Source organism: Vicia villosa, linkage group LG2 (genome assembly GCF_029867415.1).
Source record: "Vicia villosa cultivar HV-30 ecotype Madison, WI linkage group LG2, Vvil1.0, whole genome shotgun sequence".
NCBI classification, from domain to species: Eukaryota; Viridiplantae; Streptophyta; class Magnoliopsida; order Fabales; family Fabaceae; genus Vicia; species Vicia villosa.
In genome coordinates this window covers 23,805,921-23,818,361 of record NC_081181.1, presented here as the reverse complement: position 1 = coordinate 23,818,361, position 12,441 = coordinate 23,805,921, and the positions used below count along the sequence as shown (strand labels likewise).

At 32.6% G+C, this 12,441-nt stretch overlaps 1 protein-coding gene across 1 annotated transcript; it reads left to right on the top strand.

Moving 5' to 3' along the window:
- Positions 1-4,242: 4,242 nt before the first annotated feature.
- Positions 4,243-5,566, top strand: LOC131646018 (uncharacterized). Its single transcript, XM_058916193.1, has 3 exons — positions 4,243-4,742; positions 4,820-4,992; positions 5,110-5,566. Exons 1-3 carry the CDS (start codon positions 4,323-4,325, stop codon positions 5,240-5,242), a joined length of 726 nt encoding a protein of 241 aa, XP_058772176.1. The 5' UTR covers positions 4,243-4,322; the 3' UTR covers positions 5,243-5,566.
- Positions 5,567-12,441: the final 6,875 nt, after the last annotated feature.

Genomic DNA, 12,441 nt, shown 5'->3' with positions numbered 1-12,441 from the left:
TTTGATAATACGATATGTAGATGTTTCTTCAAATTCTGTTAGCATTGAGGAATCATTTTTAGGATTTTTGAATATGAATGATACATCTGGCCAAGGGCTTTTTGATGTTTTGCAAAATGAAATGAAAAATCTTGATCTTAATATATTTGATGTGCGAGGACAAGGTTATGACAATGGATCAAATATGGAAGGAAAGCATCAAGGTGTACAGAAGAAATTTTTAGACATGAATCCGAGAGCCTTTTATACTCCTTGTGATTGTCATAGTCTTAATTTGGCATTGTGTGATATGGTTAACTCATGTATTAAAGCTAAGGATTTTTTTGGAGTTGTTCAACGCATTTATACTATTTTTGCGAATTCTACTAAGAGATGGCAAATTTTGAAAAATAATGTAAAAGGGTTGACTCCAAAATCATTATCATCCACTCGTTGGGAGAGTCATATAAATAGTGTCAAAGCTATAAGATATCAAATGTCAGATTTTAGAGAAGCCTTGCTTGAAGTGTCGGAAAAGGATCTTGATTCTAAAATAAGAAGTGAAGCTAAATCCTTAGCAACAAACGAGCTTGGTAACTTTGAGTTTTTAATGGCTATAATTATTTGGTTTGAATTATTATCTAAAGTTAATTTTGTTAGCAAGCTTTTACAGTCAAAGGATATGCTTATTGATGTTTGCTATAGAAAAAATAAAGGGGTTGATTTCATTTTTTGAGGGATATAGAGAAACTGGTTTTAATAAGGCTTTGGAATATGCTAAAGAGATTGCTATTGAATTGAGTATTGACCCAGTATTTCCTCAAAGACGCATAATTAGAAGGAAAAGACAGTTTGATGAGAATTTGAATACAATGTCTGTTGAGCTATCTGAAGAAGAGTCTTTTAGAGTTCATTATTTTCTTTATCTTGTTGATCAAGCTATTGTATCTCTTAAAAAGAGATTTGAGCAATACCAACAATATGAAAATGTTTTTGGCTTTTTGTTTACTTCTCACAAGTTATAATCATTGGACAATGCAACTTTGGAGACGTGTTGTAATCATTTTGAAGAGACATTAAAACATAATGGTCAATCTCATATTGATGGAAAAGAACTATGTGTGGAATTGAGGTTACTTAGAGATAAATTACCTGAAGAAAAAAAGGACCTATTGATATATTACGATTTTTGAAAGGCTTGGATTGTTTTCCCAATACAATTATTGCTTATAGAATTTTACTTACTATTCCTGTGACAGTTGCTTCTGCCGAAAGAAGTTTCTCAAAATTGAAGTTGTTGAAGTCTTACTTGCGGTTTACCATGTTACAAGAAAGACTTAATGGCTTATCACTAATAGCAATTGAGAATGATTTGTTAGAGACAATTCAATATGAAGACTTGGTTGATGAATTTGCTTCAAAAAGTGTTAGAAGAATGACTCTTTTTAAATAGGTAGAATGTTGATAATAATATTAACTTGGAGCTGTATTTTAATGTTATTGATTAGAGTATAGCTTTTTTTATGTTACTTACAAGCATGACTAGTTTTATATTATTGATTCTATTTAAAATTTTAAAAAAAATAATTGTTTTAAAAATTATGATTTTTCTAGGGGCGCCTACTTTTAATATTAGAACAGGGCCTCCAAATTATTTAAGACGGCCCTGGGATAAATCAATAACTCTTAAATCCAAAACATGGTACCACATGCATTTATTGAGTGTGAATTAATTTTTGTAATTGATATGAATGTTTTTGAAATTATTCGTACTGCTTTCACCGATAACATTTGTGGAATTATTCTCACCATGTTTATTTTATTTGTGGTGTTCTATACTCGTTTGGAGTATAGACAATCAGGTAAATGAGTAGTTGTTATGTAAGCTATAGGATAGTGTTGATGCCTCTTCATTTATTTATGTTTTTCGCGTTTTGGGATATTGTCCTCGTTTCATGTTTCCGGAGTTGTTTTGAAATAATTGCTTATTTTGAGATTAGAGATGTTCAATCCAAGATATTGAAGTTTGAACTATATTTTTTTGAATTTTCGTTGTTATGTTTTAAATTGAGGAAGTTGTTATTTTGAGTTGAGATGTGACATCCAATGTTGAATATTAATTATCTTTCATTGATTCTATTTCAAGTATGTATTCGGGGTTAGGGTGTTACAATCATCAACTTCAAATTAGATTAAATGATCATCAATATTCAGTTAGAAAAAATGAGCATCTTCTCTTAGAAATAGTGAATGATCATTTGGGCCTAAGTCAACAAGGTTGATCATCTCTATCAAGCTAACGTGATTATGTATACCTCAATAAAAAATGAGCATATGTACTCAGATGGATATGATTATTTCTACTTAATACATGTGAAGACTTGTTCTTAGATAAAGAATTAGTCACATGTTCCTAAATGACAAAGACATGATGTGGTATGTCACCACATATAACATTCTCAAAAGTTACAACATGAAAGTTATATCAGTATAAGGAATAAAATGATTAAGATCGATATAACGAATGAATGTATAAGGCTCTATTAACAAATCACTAGTATGGCTCTATTCCTAACGACCAAATGATTGGCTAAGACAAATTAACATAGAAATTTATAATTTATGAGTCTTATATAAAGGACAACTTTAAATGTTGAAGGTAGCACACTCTACCAAGATAAACCGTCAAGACTATTGTTGTGTCACTAAAAAATTATGAAAATCTATAAACTTTGCAAGACATTATTAGCCATGAACAAACACATAGACACAAGTGTCATTTTATTCATTATACTTTCTTAGAAAAGTTAAACACTTATAACTAAGTTGTATTAAGTTTATTACTCAGTGTCAGTTACTTTAAACAAACACTTTTGTAATTTTTTCAAAATTCTCTAGTGTGAGGCAAGAAAGTCCTTAAGATTTTGTTTAAGAGTTTGAAAGGGAGGAGAAAAGAAGGTTTCCGAAAATAAATTTTTAAAAAATATAGGAAAATATTTGAAATTTGTTGAATGAATGAATTTGTACAAAATGATAAAAAAAGTATAAATCATTACGATATTTTTAATTTTTATAATATTATAACAACATAAAATATATTTGGAAATTTTATGTAAGTCCTTCAAAATTCTCATTCAATATAAGTTTTGAGCTCCCCTATAATAGAAGATTTTTGGTATTATGAACAAAAGTGAACCGTTTAAAATCTCTCAACTAAAATACTTCAATTCTTCTCTATTTTCAAAGTCTTCTCCTCTCATCTCTTTCAAACTCCAACGAACTCTAAAAGCTTAAGGCAATGAAGTTCTCTTGTGTGAAACAAAGAAACTTAAAACTATGTTACGTTAGATCTTGTTTCTAATCAGGTGAGAATATAGTAGAAATATCTCAAATGTGACATTATTAGATTAGCCTCTGGTTAACAAGATATGTATGTGATTTTCTTTCTTATTTTCCTTACATTTTCTGCTTCAGAATATCAAAAAAAAATTATAAAACCAACACAATTCAATCTCACCCTTATGTTTTTCTCATCTTTATGACATTCGTAGAGCGACATTTGATAATATTGAGTGTTAGTTAGAATATATATATATATATATATATATATATATATATATATATATATATATATATATATATATATATATATATATATATATATATATATATATATATATATATATATATATATATATATATATATATATATATATATATATATATATATATAACTGATCAGAATAATATATTAAAGAAAAGTTTTATAAAATCCAATCCTAATATTTTTCATTTATATTAATTTCAAAACGATTGTTTTATGATATTAAAAAGCTTACTTTGAAAATTTTAAATAAATTTAGAGTAACCTAAATTTTTATTTTTGAATATGCAACAATAATTTTAAATTATATGTTTTGTTTTCCTAAAGTAGAATTCAATATTTATCTATAATTGATTATATTTAAATTAATAATTATTAAATTTTAATTTTTATACAAAATTTATTATTTTCAACTCATTTTTACATAAATATATTTATAAATAAACATCTTACTTTCAACTCATTTTTAGGTCGAAATTTTTTAATAAAATTCATTTCTTCAAAATTAATTTTTGTGACTTTAAAACCAAACACAAGTTTTAGGCTTACAAATTTAGCTAGGTGAATGTACGTGCTCTCCCATCACGTCTAAGGTCAACACTCGCATATCTAACGGTGGAGATTCTTCTATAAATTACAAACATTTCCTTTGTTAAACTTCAACTCTTTTAAAAGAGTGATCGCTCTTTTGTACACAACAAACCTCTTTTCTCTCACTTTGACTCATATCAAAGCAATTATGAAAGCTTCTCTCATTCGAACCGGTTCAGTCCCGGTCTTCCCCGGTTCACTTCGAACCTCTCTCTCACGCCAAGTTTCTTTTTCCGGCGACAAAAACCACCACGTTCAATCTCCAAGGCTTTCAATGCACTTCCACTCCACCGACCACCATTCGAACGGGATCAACAGAGCGTTATCGGAAAGCGTTGCGAGCAAGAACTTCGGCTTTTCTAGGAACCTGAATCGATCCGGATCACAGTTTTTTCCTTTGGAGGAAACCGGACTCGGCGGCGGCGGATGCGATCACGGAGATGTGACAGTAACCAGCGGCGGAAACGGCGGTGAAAGGATTAAAATAGGCGCGTACTATAAGGAAATGTTGAAGTCAAATCCGACGGACGCGCTTTTGCTTAGAAACTACGGCAAATTTCTTCACGAGGTTAGTCAAATTGTTCCATAACTGAATCAGTTCATCTTTCAAAAATAGAAACATGATTTGAACTTTGATTTGTGCAGGTAGAAAAAAATTTGGTGAGAGCAGAGGAATATTACGGAAGAGCGATTCTAGCGAATCCTGAAGATGGTGAATTGCTTTCTCTATACGGAAAGTTGATATGGGAAACGAATCGAGATGAAGAAAGAGCTAAGTCTTACTTTGATCAAGCAATTCATGTTTCTCCGGATGATAGGTATTGTACATTCATCCGATATGTTAGTTACTTAAATGAATGAAAACTGCAAATTTAGGTTTTTGGCACTATTGTTAACATATCGTTATATTTATAAATCAACAACTTTTAATGTAGCACGGTGTTGGGATCCTATGCACACTTCATGTGGGAAGCGGAGGAGGAGGAAGAGGAGGTAGCGACTAATGGTAAAGAAATGAAAGAGAGTAAAGAAGAAGAATCGGCGGCCGGGCTTATAGCTCCGTTTTAATAGTTTTAGTATATGTTTGGATAAACGGTGAGTTTGAAGAAATAATGTGACATATCTTGATAGCCAATTAGCCATACTCACATTTAGTCCGAGCATACACTCGACCGATCGAATATGTAATTTATATAGTTCTAACTGGCGTCAATGTGAAAGGTTATGCAACAATAATGGCCTCGGAAATTCCCAGTAGAAGAGAGGCTGAAAGCAACCTTTGTGTATTGTTTTTTTCTATTTGTTTTGTTTCTCATCTAGTAGCTGTATCATGTAATGTAATGTAACTTCTTTTTCTTGAACACATGCAATGTAACTATGTACATTTAACTCTGGAGACTGGAATATATATGAGTATCTAAACGGTATAAGGGTTGTGATTAAAATTTCTCTTTTTCTGTCAATGGTTATAGGTATGTATGTACCAAACGTGTGTGATTACAACTCGTTGTTGAAATAGTTACAGTTCTAAGTTTTATACTAAAATTTTGGATCAGTTTTTTCTTTCTTTTTCAAGCAGCTTATCTTATAGATTGGGACAGCTATACATGATTATCAAAATATCTAGTTACTGTGATTCAATCAGAATCCACCTTTTCTAAAATTGAATAGAAAACATCTAATAGTAACTATTGATGATAAGGTAATTACAAGGTGGTGCTTTCCTTTTAGAAAAATATATTTCTTTAGGATTAGAAGTTAAGCTATCCTTCTTTCTATTATTCTATTATTACAGACAAATCAAAGTGCCGCCCCACAGAGCATATAACTATGGGTTTTTCCAATTTTCATGTGGGGAAGGGGAGGGTACTTTACCCAATTAAATCAATGGATAAACACGAATATAGTGGTTTTATTTGATAATTAAGTGGGTGATTTAAATATACCACATTGATGTAGTCATGTGGATCCCAATTGGAAAAGGGACAGTCTAAACTCTTATTTTATTTGTATTCTTATCATGTAATCATATTTTCTTATTCATCATTTTATCTAAGTAGGTGCGTTTGATTTGAACTTATGGTAAAAGTTATTGAATTCAAAGATTAAAATAATATACTTTATTAAATGACAAGAAAAAGACAAATTTCAGTTTAGACAAATCAACATAAATTTGTAAGCTTATATTCTTTTCCGGCTATAAGTCGATTTCCGATGGATGAAAATTCTTTTCCGGCAAGTCCAGAAAAGAGTATAGCAGAAGTAAATCTACACGAAAAAAATATCAAGAAGGTTAAAGAGATCATCATAGATAGGAAGCATCCATCAATATCAAATTCAGATGAGAGAGTTATATCCTACAGGAATATTATCTCAGGGCGAAATTATATGATCATGGAAGAGGAAGATTTGGAAGAACAACAAGCAGTCAAGATACTGGAAGATGGAATCGAAAGCATCAGGGTGGAGGAAGAGGAAATAGGGGGATATGAATGCCCTGCCTTCATGTTTTCTAAAGTGGAAGAAAAGAGGTTTTAGAGGCCGTGGAGGAGAAGAGTCATTGTTAAACTATTGGTAAATGGATTGGATATAAAGCTCTTGAGAATAGACTAAATCATATGTGGGTTAGAAAAGGAGTCATTATTATCATTAATTTTAGCAATGACTATTACTTGGTGGCCTTCTCCCATGAAGACGTTAAGTTGGCTGCAATGGCAAATGGATCATGGTTCATTTATGATCATTATCTTACAGTCAAGGAATAGAGCCCTAATTTTCAACCTGATAGAGATACCATTGATGAAGTTGTTGTATGGGTAAGGATAATAGGATTTCCCATTGAGTATTATGATGCTAGGGTTTTGACTATTTGACAATCGTATTGGTCGTGTTGTTAAGGTAAATAAGAATACCATCCAACAAGAAAGGGGGAGATATGCAAGAATTTGTGTGGCGGTGAACCTTTCCAGACCTTTACTTGCCTTGTTCAATATACAAGGAAGAAGTTATAAGGTGGAATATGAGAGACTCTGTAACACCCCGATAATTAGAGTTAATTATTTAATTTATTACTTGGTTGTTTGATGTGATTATATGAGTCATTGTGAGTTATCTATAAGATTATGTGACGTGTGATGCTTATGATGATATGTGTGTGGGGTAGGGGAATTGAGGTGTTAGTTAGAATAATAAGATAATATAAGTTCTAATTAGCATTGTTATTTAAATAAAATAAAATAAGGAGATAATGTGAGGTGGAGTTAGTAAGGGCATAATTGGAAGTTCATAATAAGAGTCATAAGGCTAACTAAGTAAATAGAGGAAAAAGAAAAGAATATTTATTCGACATAGAATTTGGAGAAAACGTGAAAAGAGGAGAGAGCTAGGGCAAGAAGGTAGAAAGAGAATCAACGGTAGAATTTGGGAAGATTAATCTCGCCAACAACCTAAGGTAAGGGGGTTATCTTAGTTATTATATTTGATTTAAGGGCTTGATAATTGTATGTTGGAATTTTGTAATGTTCTTGATGATTTGATGAACCATGATGATTGTTTATTTGGTTTGTGTGATTAACATGATGTACGATGTTGATGATTCTTGTATTGGTGAATGATATCATGATCTAGAGTCAAATCCACCATGTTTATGGACTTGAAGGTCTAGGATTTGATGATGATTCTTGGGTTATGGTGAACAATTGTGCTTTTGATGTTTGGAATGAATTATGCATGTTAGAACTAAGATAATAAACCTTAAATTGCAGAAATTAATGATTAAAACCTGTTTTTGGTCAAAAGTTTGGGACTGGTATGTGTAACATCCCAATTTTTATTAATTATTTATTTAATTAATTATTATGTGGTATAATGATTATTTGAATATTTAATTATATGTGTATTTGTTCTATTTGGGTTAATAGAGTTATTATGAGATAATAAGTTGTTGGACCTAATTAGTGAAATAAGGATGTTGGGCAATATTTGAGTTAAGTCCAAATTAGAGAAAAGAGATAGTAAGGAGAATTAGGTTTTTAGAATCACAGCTTCATTTTGGGGAAAAAAGGAAGAGAAGAGAAGAGTAGAGAAAGAAGAGTAGAGAAGAGGATTTTGTAGAAACTTGAAGAGGAAGGAGTTTTGAATCAAGTAAGGGGGAGAATCCTCATTATCTTGTTTATATACTTATGCAATGTGTAGTATTATGATATGTGTTCATCTTTCTATTTCATACTTTTCAAAATGTTATAGGGTTGAGTAGAAATCCATGAAATCTAATGCTTGAACATGCTTTGGTATAAATTGTTGGTAGTATGTACTAAATACTTGTTGTTTATACCATAAATCGTTGTATGCCAGTGGTTTAGAGGGGTGGAAGTACCTATTTTGCAGAACTGAGTTCTCTATAATTTTTCTGCAATATCGCAAGTCCGCTAAGCGAGCTTAGACCGCTAAGAGAAGTCTGGGAGTAAATTTCAGAAATCGAGAGCCCGCTAAGCGAACTTGGACCGCTAAGCAAGATTTTGGAAACCAAACTTTCTGTTTTTAGTTGTCGCTAGCGCGCTGGGAGCCCGCTAAGCGAACCCTGTTATGCAAAATTTTCTGAAACTTCTAAATGTCATAACTTTTGAACCGTAAGTTTGTTTTATGTGCCGCTCGAAGCATTAGGAAGCTAATTTGATATTCTATATGATATTATAGGATTGGTTAGCTCTTGATGAATTAATTATATTTTTGTTGTGTGAATACCATGTAATTATTTTTATGTGTGCTATGAATTGGTAAACGGTGAATAACAATTGTTTGCATGATAAATGTGGTATGATATTCATGATGAGTGAAAATGAATATATGCTATTTGAATGTACCTTGTTGGGGATAATTAATTGATGTATGTTGGTTTGGTTGACACTTAATAAATTAATTATGATGTTGTTGTGTGAATAACATGTAATTATGTGTATGTGTGTTATGACTTGATAAAGTATGAATAACATTCGTTGGTATGATATGTGGTATGATATTCACGATGAGTGTGAATGAATATATGCTAATTGAATGTATTCGTTGTGAATGACTATTTGATGCATGTTGTACAATTGGTGGATAATTCAATATGTTGAATTATTGTGGTGTTCGGTATGTTAAGATTGTATGGATAATCTTAATTGCATATGTTTGGTGATTGTAACACGGTGAACTGACTTTTTAATAATCGAAATGTCGCGGTAAGCAAGAGTCGCCACCGACTTTTATTTTATCCAAACAATATTCGGAAAGGCAAAAAGAAACAGAAAAAAACCTTTTAAGAAATCTAAGTTCGGGGGGTAATTTATGCAAAGGGAAGGTGTAAGGCACCCTTTGCATCCATGGTTTTCCATGGGCTCTTAATTGCTTTGCTTGCTCGTTTTCAGAAAATGTAGATGAAAGAGGAAAAAATGGACTTTAGCTCGTAAAATGAGCGTAGCCAGTTTTTGAAGAATTTTGAGAAAGAATATAGAAAATAGAGCATGGCAAGGCAATTAGGGGCAATTACCTTAAACTCAGATGATAGGTCTCTTTTTAGCCTTTCAGAATGAAAGGGTCAATCTTTGCCATAAGAGGGCAGGAAGCCTTTCGTTTGGAGGTGGAAGGGTCATCGAATTATCATTCGCTCAAAGACTGGCCCATGCCATAAAGAGGCAGGTAGTCTAAGAGGAAGGATCAGAATAGCCTTTCGTAGGCAACCAGAAGATACCTCAGCCTTTTCCGTAGGCAACTTCCGAGGGTCGAGGTCATGTTAGTGTATCGAAGGCAGCATCATTAGGGACCATGACCTTTTATCGAGGCAACATGGCTGAGGTATCCTCATATTCGAGGGACTGGCTATTCTGCAAAAACACAAGGCAACAAGGCAACAGGCAACAGGCAACAAGGCAACAGAGAGGGTTACCCAAAAGCGTGCGTGTGTGCACCAATCACGTGATTATATTCAATTATATTATCTTGTAAATTAGTGAGGCTAATTCAATTTAATGGTTGTCACTCCCTATTTTACTAACCACGCAGGCAAGAAACAGTAACATGGGGGAGGGAAATTGCAACCAGCGGATCCCTTAATAGGGTTTGACATAAGTAATAATAATAAAAAAAAGGGTATTAAAGCCGAGGTTTAGGGTTACCAAACATTCGTAGCTTTGGCAATCATCGAACCCTGAAAATGCAAACAAAATAAAAATAGGGTGAGTGTATGGCTAATTCAGAGGCGAACATCTCTAACCCTAAAATAAGAAGGTTGAGACAATAAATTGAAATGAGCAAATAAATGACAGGTACTTAGCTTTTTGCATTTGATCTGATATGGTTAGTAGTCAGGAGAGATCTCAGGGTTAACCCTGAAAAAGACAAAGGCAAAATGATGAAGGCAAGACAAACCTAATTTTTAAAAGGAAACCAAATAAACTTTTAAATTAAAATAAATAGAATACTTAGCTTTGTGACGGACGTGGCGTATAATCGGAGTGTACTTGAAAAGTCAAACCTGAAAAGAAGACACAAAACAAAAATAAGTGTAGGGCATGATCTTTGTAAACCTTGATTAGGGCGTAAGTTAGCCATAGTTAATAGAATAAATAAAAGCCAAATTAATTAATTATTGGTTTTCAACCTAATTAATTAAATCGGTGAAAATAGGATACCGACTAAATGTCACAACCCTAATATATATTTTTAAATAATTAGTAAAGGCATTAATAATTAATTAAATAATTTAAATAAATTTAACCAATTTAAATAAAATAAAATAAAAAGCTAATACTATTAAATGTTTTAAATTTAATATTTTTAAATTAAGAAAATAGAAATTTAAAATAATAAAAAGTTTGTTAAGAGAAAAAACTAAAAGGATTTTTAAGAAAAAACAATATATAATCAAATATATAAAAAGTAAATAAATTGTGTGATCAAAAATAAAAAGGATTAAAGAATTCTTAGCTTCAATTGAGTGTGACACGCTTCTGAAGGTCTATGGTGCTCCCTCAGCTTTGGATTCGTTGGATTATATAGTGGTGTTGATCCAATGGCGACGAGGGAAGCTGCATCGTAGTCTCGCGTGGGGCAATAACACAGAATCTAAATGCATGCTTTTCCAGAAAATTGATGAAAATAAAGGGAGGGCGCTGGGAATCGAACACGCTCCCCTTTGGTCATCAGCCTCTCTCGCTTGCCAACTCTTCTGCGTGTATATGTTGTCACTATAGCGCCAATGAGCAAATAAACATGATTCTAGATTTTGAATTTAAGGAAAACGGCGCCCAGCCTATCATCCCCTTCGTGGGATTTTCTGTAAAAAAGAAAGATACCTATAGCAACGGTTTTTGCGTGTTGCCAAAGCCCTGCAATCATCAATCTCATTACACATATCAAATAAATTCCAAATAGGCACATGAATCGATCATAAATCAACCTCTGAATTCAATGAGCCCCTTAATTTGGCATGAAATTGCTCCTATACAAAACCCCCATTCAAGAACTATATAACCCTAACAATGGTGGATTGGGATGCTTACCTCTAAACTTCAATCGATTCATACAAGTAGCTTCGAAATTTCATTATGAACACGTACATACCATCAAATCATGTCAATTATGCAATAATTAAAGAAAACGATGCAAAGAAAAGGTATAGCAAACCGTGGTTGTCAATGGCTGGTTCGAGGTGCTTCAAACGTTGGCGACGCTACTGTTGATTCCAGAGAGTATTGGTGAATCGATTGGACTCCTTCTGTGGATTTCTGATATTTTCTTGATGGATCATGATCAACCTTTGATCAAATGATGCCTTTGACACTGAAATATTGATGTTGACCCAAAAATCAAAGATTTTGACTGTATTTTGACCATAGTTGACTTTTAGGTCGACCAGTCGATTATTGATCGTTTGGGCCATTGAGTGAGAAATCTTTTGAATCAGGGCTTGACACTTGGCATGAGAATTCTTTGAAGTATATATGAGGCCATGGAGTCCTTTGGAGATATCAGAATCTGACTTTTCTTTGAGAAAAGCGAAGACCCTAGTTTCAGAGCTTTGCTTAGGAGACTGTGTCTTGAAACTTTGTGTATTGACTTGCATTTGTATAAGAGAGATAGTGTGGGCAAATTTTGGGGTATGACAGCTGCCCCTGTTCAATTTTCTTAAACCTGAAGATGTAGAGTGGTTTGTATGTCAGTCGGTATCTGAAGGTGGAAGATGATTGAACACTAGAATACCAAGAAATTTGCCCTAGCTGAAGTAG

Excerpts from the sequence above, each read along its gene's own strand:
- LOC131646018 (XM_058916193.1), top strand. The coding sequence starts at position 4,323 with ATGAAAGCTTCTCTCATTCGAACCGGTTCAGTCCCGGTCTTCCCCGGT. Across the intron at positions 4,743-4,819 it reads ACGGCAAATTTCTTCACGAG|GTAGAAAAAAATTTGGTGAG; the intron begins GTTAGTCAAATT and ends TGATTTGTGCAG. Across the intron at positions 4,993-5,109 it reads CATGTTTCTCCGGATGATAG|CACGGTGTTGGGATCCTATG; the intron begins GTATTGTACATT and ends CTTTTAATGTAG.